Source organism: Eriocheir sinensis, chromosome 3, assembly GCF_024679095.1.
Source record: "Eriocheir sinensis breed Jianghai 21 chromosome 3, ASM2467909v1, whole genome shotgun sequence".
Taxonomy (NCBI): domain Eukaryota; kingdom Metazoa; phylum Arthropoda; class Malacostraca; order Decapoda; family Varunidae; genus Eriocheir; species Eriocheir sinensis.
The window spans coordinates 11458666-11479695 of NC_066511.1; the positions used below are offsets into that span (position 1 = coordinate 11458666).

At 37.9% G+C, this 21030-nt stretch overlaps 1 protein-coding gene across 4 annotated transcripts in view; it reads right to left on the minus strand.

The window, feature by feature from the left end:
* Positions 1-380: 380 nt before the first annotated feature.
* Positions 381-21030, minus strand: part of LOC127005066 (transcription elongation regulator 1-like) — a 68231-nt gene continuing 47581 nt past the window's right edge. For 3 of the 4 annotated variants that reach the window (XM_050873572.1, XM_050873557.1, XM_050873548.1), the window contains 7 exons: positions 15511-15769; positions 7099-7254; positions 6106-6519; positions 5105-5338; positions 3730-3884; positions 3259-3445; positions 381-1060 (listed from right to left, as the gene is read on the minus strand). In XM_050873572.1, coding sequence (XP_050729529.1) covers positions 842-1060; positions 3259-3445; positions 3730-3884; positions 5105-5338; positions 6106-6519; positions 7099-7254; positions 15511-15769 — 1624 coding nt within the window. In that variant the 3' untranslated portion in view covers positions 381-841. The remainder of the gene's footprint in view (positions 1061-3258; positions 3446-3729; positions 3885-5104; positions 5339-6105; positions 6520-7098; positions 7255-15510; positions 15770-21030) is intronic. The other variant, XM_050873566.1, reaches the window with a different exon arrangement.

Here is a 21030-nt window from a genome sequence, read left to right on the forward strand (position 1 = left end):
ACTTTTTACGTCTTGTCTGAGAAAGAAAGTCATAAATCAGACCAGGGGTTCTTTTCTCAGGAAGTCATAAATCAGACCATGGGTACTGTGGAATGAAAATAAAAGCAAGATAGCAGTTCAATTATGCTAATTGCATCCGATACAAAGAAAGTTTGTGCCATGGTCAGATTCTTCTTTTCTCTTTTCAAATGCCCTTCATTGTTTAAAATCCTGACAAACTAATCTTGAAGTCAAAGGTAAGATGATAACTACAAATTATTTTTGTTTCATATGTAAATATGGTACACATTTTCCTCTCATTATGTAAATAAGCAACCTTCCATCAATGGATCAAGGAAACCTAGTGATTGCTCATTCATTTTAAAATTAGAGTACATTAAATAAGGCTAACATTTATTTTTTAAAATTACAACATGGACACCAACTTTTTTTAAATTAATAAGTGTGTGTCTTCAAACAGCTTTAAAAATACAGCCATAAATAACCTTTAGTACAATGTGTCAATTGACTGACAGCTTCCATACACTGTCCAAAATACTTTTATTTGTATATCCTAATACAGAAAAAAGCTTTTCTGCCCACTTCCCAAAATGGAGAGGCTACAGTAATCATCAAAACTGTATACTACTATAATATTAATATCACTTAATGAAATAACAAAAATAAGAAAAGGCCTAATTACATCCACTCCCACATGATACTATACCTTATAATATGCCAGCCAATAACAACATTTATTGGGGAACCTGAAAAAAAACTGAAAAAGGCCTTTATCACTATTTAAAAAAAAAAAAAAAAAAATGACAACAGCATTATGACAAGCTGCAAGTGATTTAAAGAATCACTTGCGTCTAGTTGGTTCTGATGCAGTAGGAGGAGGAGGAGGTCCTCTTTTCTCTAGCTCCTCCATGTATGCCATCAAGATCTTTGATCTTTCATCAGGTTGACATTCTAGCACCAGATAGCGGCGATCCTTACGCAACACTTCCACAATGTCACGCATGTGCTGCTCCGCTTCACTGCATAACTTAAGAGACCGATGTGTGATGCTTTTGGTTTCCTGCAAAACAATTTTTTTTCTTTGCAATTACAAGAAATTAACAAACTTATTACTATATAGTCATCGTGGGTTAAACTGGCTCAAGAAGCTCTACTTTCTCTTCCATGAATAAGGTTGTGTTGGATAAAAGTAGATTAAAGTTGAGTGATGTAACCCATGAGCAAGGGTGAAGGATGTGGCAGGGTTTCTGGGTCATTTTAGGCTATGGTGTGAGTTGTCCCCCAAAAGTTGTATTGAATTTTTTTTTTAAATGTAGTATTATATTAGAAGTGTAATCAGGAAGTCAAAAAAGAAGGGACCAGTCTCTGAAGCCAGTGCTAAAAAGTAGGTATTAACTTTTAAAAGGCCCAGGGTAATAGTATTTGTACAGGAAGAAGCAATTTATGCTCAAACACACTTGGGTGTCCCTGTGCGAGTGGGTCCATCCCCTCTGGGCCAAACTTACCCATGTTATGCTGAAGTGCAGGACTGAAAAGCCTATAGGAGAGGGTCATTTCTGGGTGTAGATGTAACAAGTGGCTTATACCTGGTACTTCAAAGTTTAGGTGATACTCCGGAGTTTTTTTTTTTGGGGGGGGGGCTGATAGAAGTCTTCTTTAACCATATAGAAATCCAGTAACACACTGCAAATGCCCCCCCAAAAAATTATAAGGGCTGGTGATGGCACTTAAGGTCCATAGGTGTAAGCAGGCTCACGATCCACTCCCGTAAAGTAAACTGTTATGCTTTTATTATGGGTTATTATCATGAGTTTTTGTCTCTGCTTTCATTTGAAATACACAGAGCATGCATATGGCAACACTCAGAGATAGAGAGAGAGAGAGAGAGAGAGAAAAGATATAGCCAAGCAGGGGAGGGAAAGGCAGAGTTACTCAGCAGAGGGCACAGGGCAAATTTCTCCCATGTTGCTCGTTTTCGTTGGTGATATCGCCAACCAACAATGTTGTGCATCTCACTGTACTGACCCTGAACTGTTGTGTTGATGCTGCGCTCCAACAACAACAAACACCACGCCAGCATCTCTCCAGCCACTTTACCATGAATCGGAAGGATACTGAGGTTTTAGAAGATTGTGCTGCTGCATTGCACATAGTGAAGCATGTGCTACGACTGCAGAAGCACCGGAAGAAGCAATGTTCTCCAGCTCAACAGTTTGTTTACCTCACACCAGGCAAAGACTCCGCCCAGCATACCATCACAGTCAGTTGGGTGTTATAAATATCTTTACACAGTGGACAAATAAATCACAAACACATACTTGCACACGTACATCAGTTTTTGGAGTTTTGCAGTTGACAATTTGAGTGAATATGTACGATGATTGATTTTCAATTTACATTTACAGCTTATAGCACAAATGTCATTTGACCCTGATTTCTCCCAACAGTCTGGCAACACAACTGTTGTCCGTCCTTCCCAATCCACCAAATCTTGCTGGTGGTTGTTCATTTTGCCCAACCACCAACAAAAACAAGCAACATGTTGGGAGAAATTTCCCCTGTGTGATGCCACCTTTACTCATTTTAACTTGAAATCTTTGCAACATGTTGATATGGAAGTGAATGAATGGTCACCCTCAATTTCCCAGTTTGTGAAGAACAAAAGAAATATGAAGGCAAAAAGCATGGGAAGCGGGCAAAATTCTGGCGCCGTGACATCATGATGAAAAGACAGAATGACATTACTTAACGAAAAGGCGGTTTGGAAAAACTGAGGGTGACTGTCATATAAATATCTTCAAACTATTTACAGCCCATTCCGTAATGAACACCACCGAGTGCTGGGAATCGAACCCGAGCCTTCCAAGTAGAAGCCAGGCAGCATACCAACTCGGAAGGCTCGGGTTCGATTCCCGGCACTCAGTGGTGTTCATTACAGATATTTTCACCGTGTTATTGCAGTTTCTCTAATACAGCCCATTACTGAAATGGCTCAAGCTAATAATGTAGCTGTTACAAGCCTTAGAGTAATGGTAACAATGAATGACGTCACACATCATAACGTAATGATGTAGAACGTTCATAGTCATGTGAAAGAAGGAGAATGTTACTAGGTATGTAACTGAAGCGTTTGAGTCTAAAATTCGTGATACTTTATTTTTAACGATTTTTTCCCCGCTTTTTACTGGAGTATCACTTGAGGAGAATTATTTATAACACTACCAATGGTTTTGCTTTGCATATTTACTTACTACTTACCTTTAGTAGTTCTCTGAAGTCAGCTTTGGCAGCCACTAGCTTGTCTTTCAAGTATTCTCGAAACTCCCTCTCACATTTCTTGTCTGAAGATGAAAATTTGGTGTAGCGAGGGTCATCTTTCAACTCCTTCTTCAGATCCTTCCAATTTGAGTCCAAGTGCAAATCTGGCAGTTCTTCCAGCAGTTCCCTTTTTAGATTAGAAAGAAAAAACATTTTCAACCCTATCGTGTTAACTGTACGAATAAACCTTAACTCCAAGCACTAGAATCCTGATATAAATGAGGTACCACAAATGTACTCTTTTGATAATGTTTTCTCATGGAAGCTTCCCCTTTTCTTAAACATTATGTTTACCCATCTCACTCCCACAAAGTTATGAAACTTAATGAGGAAATGTTAATTGTGTAAGACAACAAATAAAATAACATTATTTCAACAAAACTTCTATTCCCATCATTATAATGAAAGTACCTAAACTTTTCTCGTTTCCTCTTTGTGAGGTTTTCAACATGGCTGTTGAATAACTTCTCTTTTTCTTCTCGTTCCAAGGCTCCAGCAGACTCCCATCGTGAGTCCTTCTTCAATGACTTTTTGGCTTCTTTCCATGTGTAATCAGTGCTTCGAACCTGAAATAAAAATATGAAAATCATGGACATGAACATGGTTATGCTTAAAATATAAATTCAGCCTTAAATGGATTTCAGTCCATCCTTGTGCTTTGTGATAATAAGGGCAGCACACTGCCTCACAAGTATATGGCACCAAGGAGACTGTTTAAAGGGATACAATTATTTTGCATGGATTTTACCATTTTACCTCTGGAAGTGGGTTGTTTAAAGGGATACAATTATTTTGCATGGATTTTACCATTTTACCTCTGGAAGTGGGTTGTTTAAAGGGATACAATTATTTTGCATGGATTTTACCATTTTACTTCTGGAAGTGGGTGGGCATTTTTTTTTTTTTTTCTCCATGAAAATTAATGAAAAAAAGGGCATTTAACTTTTCAGCATGCCCTGTCAGTGGATGACAGAGATACTCGGTAAAATGACGCAGGGGTGTGGAGTCGGAGTTAAAAAATTCAGACTCCAACTCCGACTCCGACTGCATCCCCCCCTGCCCCTATACTGCATTTTTTTAAGTGCTGCCTGTAGCACCGGTAAGACTCTCTTGAGGTCTCCCTGGATGGCCCCAGCCAAAGAGCCTCTACTAACGGACTTTTGTCATCTTGGGACTAAAAGTCCCCCTAAATTAGTCCGCAAGACCGAGGGTTTACTAGCAGGTCCTGCCTTAATGCCGTTTCGTTTTAAGAAGTTTCGTTACAACATTGTTGATGAAAAATGTAAAATAAAAAGAAATGTAAATACGTAACATAAGACAATCATACTCCAAAGTTATGACAGCAAACGATTCCGTACAAAAGCGCTTACTAGTGTGTTTATACACGTGTATTTACCTAGTTGTAGTTTTACAGGGCCTGGGCTTACGCTTGTGTGGTCCCGTCTCCGTATCTGTATTTGTCCAGCTTTTCCTTAAAGTTGTGCACACTCTTCGCCAATACTATATCCTCACTTAGTCTGTTCCAAACTTCTGTTTCTTTGCGGGAAGCTGTATATTTCTTTATGTCTCTCACGCATCTTCCCTTCCTCAATTTTTTACTGTCCTCTTGTGTTTATTCCTTCTCTTAGCCTTCTCATAATTGTCATAATATTTTTATATCAATGAAATCATTAATTAGAATTTTCAAAATCAACTGGCTGCTACTCTAAGTTCAGACACTCAAATGTTAAATGATTATTGAAATGAAGGAAATTCACCATTAAACCATGGTTTCAAAAGTACTTACCAAGTCTGCTAATAATGCATTGAAATTGTGGACAGCCTCATCATGCTTGTGTTGCATGCGCTCCTTGTCACGATCACGGAGGTGCCCAGCCAATGCCCTTTGAACCTCTTCCTCCCTCTTTCTCAAAGACTCTTCAATCCTTCTCTGTCTTTCACGCTCCTCTTCCTCAGCTGCTTCATTTGCTTCTCCATCCTCACGCTCCTCATCTGGACCTTCACTTCCTGTATCCTCACCCTGTAAAATTGAAAGGGGGCACTGATGACATCTTGCATACGAGTTATTTCTTCTATGAGTTATTTCTGACTACTGCAAAACTTGGTCATTCCACCATGCTTCTCACTTGCAACTATCAAGAGAGAATAGGTACAAGGCTTACAAATGTAGCCATTAGATAAATTACCTTTATTTATACCATGATAAACAAGGTATAGTATTAAGTATTTGTATGCACTTAACCCTTTCAGTACGGTGACGCGAAACCTCTTAATCCTCTTCTAAACCTCATAAGAAGAAACAAGAGGATTAAGAGGTTTAGAAGAGGATTAATCCTCTTCCATTTCCTCTTAACCCTTTCTATACTGTGACGCCGGCGTCCAAGTCACCGTATTGAAAGGGTTAAACTTAAAATCATGATATGAAGAAAATACATAAATGTCACTGATCACATAATTGCAAATTAATGACCACTATTAATCTCTCTTCTTAACACACATGCACACAAAGCATTAATTTATATCTTACAGACACTAGTTTTGAAGAGTAAGCCTTAGCTTTGAGAAAAATAAAGTGTGGGTCAGGCTACCAAACCCAATCCTCAATTTTTTGCATTGTAACATCCCTATTAAGACTGTTATTACTAATTTTAAATGATCGAGCTCTTAAAATTTGGAATGATGAGGGTGCCCCTTTCCTACCCTTCAAGTTAATCACTTGTAGCATTTAAGTAATGTAATACATACACGACATCTGGCAAACTTATGAGTACTTAATAAAATGCGTACCATGCTTGACAATTTGACTCCCCTGACCTCACTCTTATGGTTGTCCTCCACATCTTCTCCTTCTTCTGGAACAGTTTCAAGATCTTCTCGTTCTTTTTCCTTATCCTTTTCTTTTTCTTTCTTCTCTTCTCGGTCTCTTTCCCTTTCCTTTTCCTTCTCTCTTTCCTTGTCTTTCTTTTCCTTTTTCTTCTCCTTTCGGTCAGCCCTCTCTCTTTCCTTGCTACGATCTCGTGACTCTCTGCTTCTCCTCTCTCTCTCCTTTTCTCCACGTTCTCTTTCCCGCTCTCTCTCTAGGCGATCTCGGTCGCGGTCACTCCTTTCTCTCTCCCGTTCCCTTTCCCTGTCCCTGTCCCTCTCCCTGTCACGGTCTCGTGTCCTGGACCGGTCTCGGGAACGTCTTCGTTCTTCCTTGATCTGATTGGAAAGAAAACATACTTAGATATAATGTACTTTTTACTAAAGAGGCAAACATAATCCAACAAGCAAGTATGACTGACTTCTTTAGATGATTAGTTATTACCCTCTTAAAAGATACTCCAAAAATTAAATCGAGAGGGAAGAGAAACTGGAAAAGTTTGGAAAGTTTCGTTTAGTTGGCACAACATCTGCGGTCATATGCCGGAGGGAGACAGAAGGGGAAGGAATTATAGAAGGGAACAGATCCCAGGAAAAGTTGGAAAGTTTCGTTTAGTCGGCGCAACATCTATGGTTATATGCCAGAGAGAGACAGGAGGGGAAGGAATTATTGGAGAAGGGAACAGATCCCAGGAGACGGGACACAACCCCCGATTAATACCTGGTACCCATTCACTGCTGAGTGGACAGGGGCGTAGGGTATCGAACCCGGGCTCTCTCGGTTGTGAGCCGAGTGTGCTAACCACTGCACCACGAAGCCTACAGAGAAACTGGAGTATGTCAGAATTGCAACATTCAATCTTCCTGTGCATCATAATGTTAATAGAAGGAATGAGGTGGAGGAGCATTAATATTCACCTTGATCATATAGTCCCTGAACCAGTCTTCTCGCTGCACCCCAGACTCAACTAACTTGTACCTGGGGTCACCATCCACTTTACGCTTCACATCTGACCACCGACTGTGGCGATCAATGTCAGCTTCTTTCAGCATTGTAAAGAAGTCCTTCTTTATCTAATTAGGAAGAAACAAGTAGCAATATTACTATCTGACAATAACCCACTTTAACATCTGAAAAAAAAAAAAACTATTAAACCTCAGCCACCTGGAAATGAAGTTAGTTCACTGTCTCCACCTAGAGCTTCCTAACCTATATTCTGCAAGAAAGAAAGGTTACTTCAAGGGAATGTCCATATCTGTAAAGGAAAGGGGTTTAAGTGATGAGGAAACCAAAGTAAGATGGGAACCATCAAAATTCCCTGACAACTGAAGTATGATACAAAACTCACAATGAAAATGTTTCTTCATTCTGTAACAATCTGAACTTTTCCATGACTTTTTCAATTCTTTGAGTAATACATAAGAAAGATTTGCTCAATGAGATGTAAAATTTTCTCATCATGCATATAATCATTACAATAAAGTAACTCAAATATACTAATCTCGGGTCGGGGTCACAAACATGACTAATTTTCAATGCTGTTTAGGAAAATTAGTTTATCATACCAAAAATCAATATAACAACCAGTAGCTGACAATCTTCAATATCAACATTCATTAGTATGAGATTTTAAAACAAGTGGCATTGAAAATTAATCAGCTTGAATTACTAAAATGGACTGACTACATGTTACAATTAGATAAAAATGATTGTTACTAAACAAGTCACTTCATAGTTTTCCAATATAACCTACCAGCAGCTACAATTTACTGATTCTCATAAACTTAATTAATAGTAGGTTATTTCACAATTAATTTACTGGAACACTTCCAGAAAAGAAATCCATATGCTACAAGGATATTTCCATGTATCTTAACTCAAACTATACTTTGATATTAATGAACTCTTTATATCAAACTAAATTGGTAATGGTCGATAAATAACTGATAATGATTGCAAAATTAACTGGTAGTACTGGTAATTGACTGAGAAAAACGTAGCAAGAGATGGCTCAGTACCAAACATTACATGCGCTTGACTTTATCCCGCTCTGGGGCAGAGAATAAATAGAGAGGGTGGTGATGGTGGTAGGAGTGGAGGTGGAGGGCGACTCTCGACCATGGGGGCCACCCGGACCTTCCAGCCAGCACCGGCAGCAACAAGAGGCTGCAATGCGCGACCCAACATCAACAATTGTTCTTGCCTGAGAGGCAAGCAAGCCCACCCAGTTGTACTTGTGGGCTCACCCGCACTGCCTTGTATTGACTGCATCTGAGGCTTCAGTCAGGTCACCATCATACAAACTGCTTTCTCCATTCTCATGACTGGTGCGTTGTGGTAAATATATTTAAAGCTAAACAGTTTTATTCATTCTTTAAGCATTTAAGACATAAATTGCTTTATCTAACTCTTAATCATGCAATTAATGGATGAGTTTAATATATATATATATATATATATATATATATATATATATATATATATATATATATATATATATATATATATATATATATATATATATATATATGACCCTCTCTGTAGAGTGTAGTGGCATGGCATAATACCCGCAACTATAATATATTCCTTCCCCTTTTCTTTTTACATCATTAACGCAAATATTCACTGCATTTATAATTTTTAACACTACATTTATCTTGGTATGGCCATAGCAGTGAACAGAACTTTACCTTTATCTAATTGACTTGGCCTTTGCATTTGGTAATTTCATATATTTTCTCATTCTATCCTCTATAAAATAGGTTTTTTCTTGACTGTGGCAAGCAGATTCATGGTACATTAAATGTACTTGAATGGATTTGCTTAGGTTTTAAGAGGAAATTGCTTGAAAAGTCCTATCCTGAGACTTCTTGTCATTCATTAATATCTCTGAACTATATGGAAAGGTTAAGAGATAACAGAAACCTCTTACTTTGCTATCTCCTAGTGCATGCAGTTAAATTTTATTACTTCCAATTTAACACTTTTTTTATGATTTATTATCTAATACTATAATATGCCACACACAGAGAGGGTCATACAGTATGTTGTGTGCGTGTGCGCGCGTATATATATATATATATATATTATATATATATATATATATATATATATATATATATATATATATATATATATATATATATATATATATATATATATATATATATATATATATATATAAGTTGAACAACTGATTTTTTTTTTTTTTTCTCTTCAAAAGGCAATGCTAAAGGAGGGTGCACTCAAAACTGACATATACCTAACCAACAGCCTACGACATATGTGCATATATAGGTATACATAGCATGTGTAATAAAGTCACCTGAAATAGCAGTATAATTTTCCTGAAAAAAAAAAATTATATATCTGAAACCTAAAATAAGTAAACTTCAGTATTTCTTTTACATATAAAGTATACTATTATAAAAAAAAAGTGCAAGTGTCAATTTGTCACTTTTAATCAAAAGTGGACTTACTTAAAATAAAATTATCTATTTTGAGTTTTCTTAATCTTAACTGTCAATTAGGGCCATAGTTGTCTGCACTAGCCAAATTTTTTTTTTTTTTACTAGATAAGTCCAATCTCAGTTTTCACAACTTTACAGCTAATCATTCTTTAAAAACTACTTAAAAGATGAGAATAAGAAAAAGTATGACAGCTTGAGAAAAAAATCGGTATTGTTACTACTCGCATCACCATCCAACTTTTAAACTTTCACTCATTTTGTGTATAATTGTACAATTTCTCTTGCAATATTCAATTTGTTTTTGTAGATGGAGGTTTAAGTGAAGCCTAGGTGGTGGCACTTGTAAAGCAATAACACTAGACTACAACAGCACTTATGACATTTTAGTGCTGCTATCACAGTACTGCATAAGCTGGGGACCATTATCTTGTTCTTTACATTTTTATGCATAGTGCTGGTGACAGATGGCACTATCTAACAAAAGAAATGTAGATATTGACAAATTTTTATCAATACAGGATACTCTGAGCTGTACCTGGTTCAAATAGTCTCAATGCTTCTATAAGAACTATTAAATCTGATGGCTGATATACTTTTGTGCATTACTATCAACAATTTGATTTGATGGCAGAAACTGGGACAAAAATGTTGCAATGTACCATGAGAGTAGTTGATGAATTGTTAAATTTATCCATATTGGAAAACTTTGATTAGCAAAATTAATGAAACAAGAGATTGGACTCTCCCTCCCTCTCCTCCCACCTACTCTCTCCTAATCACTCACTCACTCACTCACTCACACACACACACACACACACACACAGCCATTGCCTGTCACCTCTTATGCCTATTCTTTTATTGCAATCCGTAGTCAATAGATATTGCCTTAACCTTTAACTCTAATGGTTAAAAATACTACATATTTGTAAGAAATAATAGTACTCCTTTTTCCATATAAAATCTATTACTTTTCTCAGAAAATGGAATTATTTTTTAATGAGTGCTGCAAGAGCAAGAGTTTAATCAAGCTTACTAAAACTCAATAATTAATCTCGGGTTAATTCTCTCTCCATAATATTAAGGGAATTCATTGAATATTCATTATAAAATATCGTATTAAGTTGTCTTGTTTTTGTCATGATTAATACACAAATGCACATACACACACACTTATCAGAGTTTCCCAAGTATTGAATCATTGAAATGCAGATAATGTAATCTACTGGGTCACAAAGTATGGATATTTATACAATTAACATGAATCATGGTATAATAAAAAAATAATCACATCTCACTACATGCAAAATAGTACTATTATGCAGTCTTAAAAGACATGAAACTGTTGTATTAAATAAATTGATACTAGCTTAAAGTAACTTGTTTCGATGTTCTAATTCTCAAATAGAATGGACACTACAGTTAACCCTCCACCAACGGAGTTTTCACTATTAAAGTATCTCCCAAAATATCTTTATATAAGCAGACTTTCTGCCCTTAATGGTGACACCAGACCCCCTGTGGGGCCAGAGTGCCCCTCCCATCTCTTTCACTGTCAACTGACATACCAAATATTCATGGTACCATCCAGTAACCTGAACCGCAAATGTCAGGAGTTATCCTATTTAAGACATTTACGTTAAATAAGCATGAAACACAGGCCTCAGGTAGGGGTAGACAGGGTGAGGAAGGGTGATTCTTTCCACCCAGGCTGATGGCAAGGAGATTGGTAGGCCACCTGAGTGATATTTAACAAGTGCCCTCGGCATCATATCCTCCTTGATTAGCAATGATACTAATATTAATAATAAAAATACCAGTAATAATTAAGGACTATCGATTCATAATTTATGCCTGCAAATCTGACTTACCACAATCTCCATACACATCTTTAATGCTAAACTTCTTTCCCATATATTCTTTAAAGCTTTCATTCACCAGTCACAATAAATAGCATTACACTTCCCATGGACGAAACTTCAATAATATAGTACAGGTACTGAGTTATGAGATGTGTAAAGTGCCTGGGGTCAGCAGGAATGCATGAAGCAAACACCTTGCCATTTAATCACCTCTACTCACTGGTATAGAAATTCCTCTTAGCACAACCTAACAACTTGTGATTCACTTAATTAGTGTTGTTGGGTATGCATGAACCAAACTTAAGCCACAAGTTCTGTGAAGACGAGTTCATCATGTTAGCGGCTAAGGTGATACTAAGAACCGCCCTGCCCCACCCTACACCCCCAGAAGCCTTGCTATACGTGATAATTTACTTTCTCTTAGGTTATGCAGGTCTGAGGAAGATATTTTCAGCATTTTAACACGAAGACTAAGGTACCCAATATTAGATGGAGAGGAAAGGAGGAAAAATGAAGTCAAGAAACTACTTCCATTTAGTGTTTCAAATTGCAAGATAACACGTTGCTGCAGATTGATGTATGGGGCTTCAGTTGAATGTGAGGCACATAGCACAGGGCATCCAATATATGACTGCACAAGCAACTCGGCTGATAAGTGTTCATGACGAGATTGCTTGAGGCTGCCTAGGAGCAATCTCATAAAGGAGTCATGATTGGTCGCAAAAGATCCAAGCTAAGGATTACAAGCACTAAGACCAAGATATGACACCTATAAAAACACTTGTGTATGGGAGGCTATGGCCAAGATTCAGCATCATAACTGAGACAGAAGTTAAGAGCACCAAACAAAAATATTCCTTTTGAGGAAATTTTTTAATAAAGTTGACTTTGGGATAATATCTGGACCAATGAAACACTTTGTGAAGTAAAATGGGGTTTCATCACTGCAGATTTCACCACAGAAGTCTACGGTTGATGTAGTGAAGATGCCATGGTTGAGGGCCAAATGTATTTAGCTTCCTAGCAAAAATTAGGGAGGTGTTATTTTTAGTTAGTTCTGCCTCCTTATTTCTTGATTTCAATATTTTTTCTGGTCAACATTAACCAAAAGACAGGAGAGATTGCATGGCACCTGCCCAAGGACAATACCCTTCAATGAAAACTTTAGCAGCAGCATGTATACTTCTAATCATGGGCAAATCTGATATAAAGGAGAGAGAGAGAGAGAGAGAGAGAGAGAGAGAGAGAGAGAGAGAGAGAGGGGGGGGGGCATAGGGGGAGAGAGAGATGAGAGAATAGAAAGAAAAAATTATGTAACATTTTTTAACCATTACCCGATGGGTGTTGCTTTCATAGAATGCTCTTGAAAACCATAAAAGCGAGATCTTATTTTTTCTATTCATATTAAATATCTTTACTCACTGAACACAGCAGAGAAATCCAAGTTACAATATGTCATGTCTTTGTCTCGTCCTTTCCTCAATACTTGTCACAGTTTTCCTGTATTTTCTCAACTAGTGCTTGGTGTGACTTTCACAGCAGCTCAGTAAGGACTAATGACATCATCTTGCATCCATGAGGGTCAGATATGATGCCTTGCAGCAAGAAAAGTCATAGAACTCGAGAAATTTGAGCAGAACATTCAAAATTGTGACACGCAGGAATCTGATTAAATAAATGATAGCCAAATGAGCGGATCGCAGAGGCTATGATTTCATAAACAACGGCCATTGTTTAAGGGTTAAACTTTTTGCCTTACAAGTTTACTATCATGGCAATTCGAGCATGATTTATTGTAAGCTGCACTGCCACTAATACCTTTGCACTATATCACCCCTATAAATTTTAATCAAAAAATTCAAATTACATCAGTAATTGTATTACTGAAATAGCTAAACCTGTTAATTTTAATGTTTGATCCTAATACTTGGGAGACTTATTGTGTGTGCGCATGTGTGTGTGTGTGTGTGTGTGTCTGTGTGTGTGTGTTGAAGGGGGACTTGATTTTGAATCTTAATCCTTAGCATTATTACACATGATCATTTAAAACATTTGAAGGACATACTAGTAAATAAGTTTCTTTGACTGGTTTCATGATATCTGAAGATAAACTAAAAAGGTCATATGTATCATGGATGTGGGAAGGCAGTGCACAAAGGATCCATTTTCTTGCTGAGGTATTTCAATCTGAACAAAAATACTTAGCCTGTCATTTCAAATCATAAGAACCTGTGAGTCATTCTGGCTTTGACCTGTCTACGTCCAAGGTTGAAGCATTGGAAAGTGCTGGGCAATGAGCATTGATGGGCATCAGTGGGAGTGTGAAAACATTAAGTCTCAAGATTCCTGCAGAAAGTATATGTATTAGAAATGTAAATAGACTGAACCCTAAGTTTTCTATCAGGTACTTTTTTTCACTGGAGTGGACTCGTGACAAGAATTATAATGGAAAATTAAACTATGGTTATTTGAATCACCATCTACAGACAATTTTAAAAGGAAAAACACGAGCCAAGATGATAAAACAAATTAAGGAATTAGATGAAATGTGCTAGAAGCAACATTTCCTTCTAGAGATGTTAATACCATAACCACTAACTTATTTCACAATTTTTACATTTAAATATATTTTAAAGAATAAGCAAATCAAGGTTTCTTAGAACTGTTTAATAATAATTATGGGCCTTGTAAGTAATGAAGTAGTTAAAACTGCAGTCATATTTAATCTTGATTTGGATTATCTTGTAAATGCTGTAAATAAAGATACTAATATATATATATTAATTTGTCTTTTTGTTATCTCTGTACTTTTCCAGCTAAATACCTCAAATTCACAATAAGACTGATCTAACTCATTTTAAAAGTTCATGAAATATCAGATTCCTGGTATTGGAGCAAATGCTTGAAACTATCTCAAAATGCACTTAAAGCATTTAAGCATAGACACATACAACAAAATCTGATGTATGAGTCTCCAAGGAACCTTTCACTGTAACACCTAATTATAGATAAATTTGAATCAGCAGCTTTCTCATGCATGGCAGGACATAATGTAACTAGACTACACCTTGCCTTCAAGCTCTTTCTGGCCCAAAACAGACAAGCCCTCAGGATGTTCTTACCTAAAACAATCCAGAACCTGCCTAGGGCTGCAAAACTCTGTGCTCCAAGCTTATTTCCTTCTTGTTTATAAGTTCCACAGCATAAATCAATACTCTGTACACAAGCTTTCTATTACAGAATATCTTAGTACTTTCCAAATATATCGTCAGTTCATATTCCAGGCAAAAAATATTCACTGTATATATAAAAATATAGACTTAAGAGTTACACTGAATGTCATGTCCAAATATTAATTCACAAAATTCAATATTTCTCCATGACTGATTAAATTAATGAAAGCCAATCAAAAAAACAATTTAATTCTGAAAAGTATATTCATGTCTTCTAAATAAACTACACACACACATAGATCAATTTCTGACTGTTATATAACTGTTCAACTATGTTGAAAATAGAAACCAAGTTGATTAAATTACTTGAGTATTCAGTAGAGCATAGCAAAATTAACTGTATCCAGAATTTGAATTAACAAGATAAAACTGGTTGAAATACAAGCCATAATTTTTTTTTTAAACAACAGCAATTATTTTTAAACTGAATGACCACCTCTGTGGTGACGTAATATCATACAATGACCATCAATGTATGAAATCTATATAATCCCCGTTCCATTCCTTTTTATAAATGCTTTTGAATTGCAACTGTAAACTTTTTTTTTTTTTTTTGATAACTAGTTTTAAATTCATATTATGATCATAATTTATAATAGATGAAAATGACAAGACTATTCATTCTAAAATAATTCATAATGCAGGACATCAAGACAGTCATTTATGCCAGTGAGGCAAAAATCGTAAGTGACACTAATGAGGTTTTCTATGTGTGTGTGCATCCCTCTCCCTAGGTCACCCTCATTATGACAGGACAAAGAGCTTACCTGTTCACGCTTGGCAGCCTTTTCCTCTTTCTCTCGACGGCGCACCTCCAGTAGGAACTCATCAAAGAGGCTCTCCCTCTCCCGCATCTTCTCAATGTTGCGGAAACGGTCGTCCTTGCTGTACTTGGCTGCAAAGTCACTGAAGGATGACTTTCCATTCAGTCCGGCCTCTTCCAGCAGTTTGCGAAAGTCTTCTTTACGCTCCTTCAGTTTATTCCTCTTCTCACGGCGCTCCTCCTCAGCACGCTCTTTTACATACCTAAAAAGAAATGTCCATTCATCATTAGTGCAAATCCATTTTCTATCACTGGATGGGCATCCAAAACTCACTTACAGACAGCAGCCATAGCCAGGACAAATTTCTCATTCAAATGAGTCCCATTAATATTTATAAATGCTTTACAGAAAAGAAATAACACTGATGCCATGTTTTTTTTATTCATGAATCTATTGACATCCAAAACTCACTCACAGAGGGTGCAATAGCCATGAAATATTTTTCATTCACAAGTCTCACTAATACTCAGTTGTTTAACAGCAAAAGAATAACATCTGAGCAATAAATCCTGATGTTTTTTATTTGAAAATTTATCCACAGTGGAAAAAATAAATAAATAAATAAAAATAAAAAATTTGTTACAATCATCACTAATTTATTTTCCTTTGAAAAATTTCATACTGATGGCCTTTCTCTAGTCTTCAGTACCTTACCCTGCTCCGAAGCTAAATTACATGTCCACAACATCCATTTAAAAAATACATCTCAATATTTCAGCATTTCCATACACAACTTTCCTCCAATTTTGTTTGAGTGAATTCATCATCTGCATGTACAGTAAACCCTCAATATAAAGGACTAATTGGCGGGGAGCTTAGTCCGTTAATGTCGAAAATCCGTTATAAGCAGGGGGGGGGAAAAAAAAAAAAAAAAAAAAATCTAATAAAAGTAGGTATATAGTTCTTTTTTAATGTTTATGTTGTTTGCATATTCTCTATATAGCCACACAGCACACTTGGCGATGGACTGCGGGGCACTGAGGCCACCAGGTTGGTAGTGGGGCCCAGCAGGGGGTGGGTGGGGGTGAGGGGGGGGGCATATTGTTACAGGTATAGGTAATATTGTGCCAATCATGCATTGGTAGACATGGGGGGGTTATTTTTCGGGGTGTTATGAAATAATCTGATAGCTGTCTCAGTCACAAATCATTAAATGACTGACTTTTTAATGCCACAACCCACAGCTGCATTGCAAAATAACTCTCAGAGACAGATGTTCAACTTGCTTACAGTTTCTACATTTCACTCACCGCTCACAAATATTACAACTGGACAAACTAGATCAAAACCAGGCAAATTAATGTTTTTCCTGCCATGTATCCCCATAGTGTGCATTCGTGGTGAACAGCAGAGCGACTTATTTCTGTGAGGAGGTATTTCTCATAAAACCGGCAGGCGAATTGGACCACGCACACCGCCGCCATACCCGTCCCGGGCTGCGTATTTCTGAGCCCCACACATACTTAACTGGGGGCTTAGCCCCCTCGACCCCCATAAGCCGTGTCAGTACCGACACTAACAAACACTTGGCTATTTTCCATTATATTGACGTCCTGGATTGATGCATAAGACTCTCTTGTGGTATAAATATGTTCTTCATTTGAATGAAAACCACGAGGAAAATATTTCATCAGGTGGGCTAAAAAAGACTACAGTAACAGACAGATAGGACAACAGATAAAGGGAGGAGGGCCAGGTGGCCAGCAGACACTATTACAGTTACCAGGAGTGAGTGGTTCAAAAACTATTCTTAGTCAGTTGATCCGCGTGGATTTCTGACCATCTGACCATGTCCATTATATCCGAAATCCGTTTTAAGCGGGTCCGTTATATCGAGGGTTTACTGTATATATAAATTATTCAATGGTTAATGTTCTCTGCCACCAACATGTCAGCCATGCTGCTTCATCCTTATAGCTATCGGATGCCATGGGGATACTATACATACGTGCTACTTCAGTCTCAATTAGGAACATAGTAATATTCACTTATACCAATCAAACACAATAGAGACTTTCCCGACTTTTAAAAGCCTATCCTTCACACCATACATAAGTATCACAGTAAACCCTCGATATAATTGGGGGGCAAACAAAGTCCGTTAATGCAAAAAGTCCATTAAAACCGGCGGAAATTTAAAAATACATAACCAACGAACCTAATAAACGTAGGTATATACAGTACCCTCTCGAGTTTCACGCTTGCTTCATTCCAAAGGTATAGTGCTAAACTCGAGGATCGCGAAACTCAAGGTATTGAAATACATGAAAAAGCGCTTATTGGTTACTGCCCGTGGATAAAAAATACTTTTTTTTTCGACTGGACTCCCTTGTTATCACAATTTTTTAGACTTTACTCTCTTGTTATCTCAAAATACATACCATGGTAATAGGCAGAAAATGGGAAGTGAGAACAGGTCGTTCTGAAGCCGCAGTTGAAGGCAGCTGCCTTACAATTAGCTGGCAGTTCTGAATACACGCTTGTGATCCACGTGGTGTCGTCTGCTAATGTAAGGGTGGTTGCTCACGGTCACTCATGGTACAGTTGGACAAACCTGTAGCTTCTGGTAGTTTTGTGTGTGTTATGGTATAATCTGCTAACTCTTTCTGTTATATATCATCAAATCACTAACATCATGATTGACTTTTCAATGCCTATTGAACGTAAACTGCCGCCGCAATCGCAAAATAGCTCGCAGAGAGGTTCAACTTGCTTACTGCTTCCATATTTCCCTCACCGCTCACAAAGACCACAAGCGGACAAAAAAGAACAAATCCAGGCAAATTAACACTTTTAATGCTGTGTATTCCCACAGCGAGCATCGTGGTGGACAGCTGACTGACTAATTTCAGCGGGAAGATATTTCTTGCAACACCGGCCAGCGTATAGTGGACCTTCTTCTTTTGACCTGTAATGCTTTGTATCGCTTCTTAGGTCCTCCTTCTACACACTTTTATACTTAACAACATGCACTTAAGGCCGCTTTCACAGTCATTTTGTTTGTATTGCTCGTTACCAATGGAGGCGATTGCCGCTCTAATATTTCCACGTGAAACTGGCCGATGGGTAGTGATGTGATGTGATGGTGTCAGAGGTATTGCCTTTACAACGGCACCTCGTGGCGGCTGCGGAGTTAGCCTCGCCCCGCACCTTACCACACACTCTCAACACCTGTCACTTTCTCTGCAGCCGCCACTACCCCATAGGCCAATTTCACGTGGAAAACTATAGTGTCGATCGCCGCCATTGGCAACGATTAAAACAAACAGTGACTGTGAAACCGGCCCTTATTTACTTCACATTGCGCACTTATACACTTCACCCTGAACTTAGGTGTTTTTCTGTTCTTTTCTTTCCCTGATTTTGGTTTTCTATGCCCACTGTTACTTTTCACCGTGGCTGCCATGCATTACAGGTCAAAATAAGAAGAAGAGGAAAACATCACTGGGAGATCTACAATTTTCATAGAATCGAGAAAAAAGTTTTTTGGACTGTGGTTCCCCAGCACGGGGTGTTCTCTTATCTTGTTAATCAAGCAGTAAGCAAAGCAGCTCTGCCAGTCCATTTTACGATTCTCTTGGTGGGCCATCTTCCACTGCTCCTCACTCCTCAGCCACTGCTGTCGTCTGTTTGTTTACATACAGCCCTGAGGTACCCACATACCCACGCTCGTACTCACAACCGTTTTCCATTCATACGGACAACCAACAACTCGCTCCCGGTTGGGCATATGGGCAACCACGGTTGCCCATAGCCCCAATGGTTGGACACTGCCTTTTAAGGCAGTACGCATGACGCCAACGGTAGGTAGACGTGACCCGTACATGTCAAAGGAGCGCAAAACTCGTGGCGGTAATGCGTGAAAGTCGTGATGGTAAGAATTTAGGACTAAGCGCTAAACTCGAGGATCGCGAAACTCGGATAGCGCGAAACTCGAGAGGGTACTGTAATTTTTTATTGTGTACCATATGTTGTCTGCACGTTGTCTGTATAGCTGCACAGCACACTTGACAATGGACTGTGAGGCACTGAGGCCGCCAGATTGGCAATGGAGCTATATTGTTAGAAGTATAAGTAAAATTTTACAAGTGAGCCAATCTTGCACCGGCAGACAAAACTGTTTTTATTTGGCTGTTTTTGGTATGTTATGAAATAATCTGATAACTGTTTCTGTCACAAATCATTAAATGATTGACTTTTCAATGCCTGTTGTACACTCGCCACCGAAGCCACAAAATAGCTCACAGAGAGGGGTTCAATTAGCTTACTGTTTTTATATTTCACTCACCTCTCACAAAGATCACAAGTGGACAAACTAGAAAAAAAAACAGGCAAATTAATGTTTTTCCTGCTGTGTATTCCCCCAGTGTGCATGCGTGGCGAAAAGCAGAGTGACTTATTTCTGCGAGGAGGAATTTCTCGCAACACCAGCCCACGAAATGGACCACCCCTGCCGCTGCCCTATCCCGTCATGCGTTGCATATTTCTGCCGCCCCACACCGACTGCTGAATAAACTTAAACTAACCAAACCTAACCTACCTAACGGGGGGCTTCACCCCTCTCTACCCTCTTAAAGGGGCCGGCCGCTCGAAAAAGACGAAAATCGTTCAAAAATGAAAATCTGAGAAGAAAATTCCTCAGCTGCGTATGGCCTTTGAAAAACTAATGACTGAACATGAAGACATATCTTTTTATGTATCATTACAAATAAATGAAAGGATAAATGCCATAATATCACTTCGCTATGTTTGAATGTCACGCATTCAAAACTTTACCTGGCTGTATCTCAAAATGAAAGTTATGTAGCTTTGATTTTTAAATTTCTCCACCATTTTTTAAACAATTTCGATGAAACCAACATCAAAACCATGCCTAGACTTGTAGGAACCAAACTAAAGTGCGTTCTGTCTCATATATGAAGTGACTAAATTATGGTGAATTTATGTCTGAGTTTTTAGGGGGAAATTATGACCATGAAAATTTGAAAATTTATATTCCGCAAATAATGATTATTGATGCAATATCTCACTTTACTTTCATTGGCCTAAACATGGTCTTTGTACTGTAGTAATTGTTCCCATGTAGAGCAATTATTATGGTAGAAAAAGCCTTTTCAAAAAAACTTCAAATTTTCAAAAAATTGTCATTGAATAAAGAAAAAAGGGAAAAAAACAGCCAGCCCCCTTAAGCTGTGTCAGCACCGACACTCACAAACACTTGACTATTTTTCCTTGCAATTACATCCTGGATTGATGCATAAGACTTTCTTGCAGTGTAGATACACACTTCATTTGAATGGGAACCACAAGGAGGAAAATATTTCATCAGGTGGGCTGAAAAAGACTACAGTAACTGAAAAATGGGACAGCAGATAAAGGGAGGAGGGCAAGGTGGCTAGCAGGCGCTATTGTAGTTACCGGGTGTGTTTGGTTCAAAAACTATTCTCAATCGGTCCCAGTGGA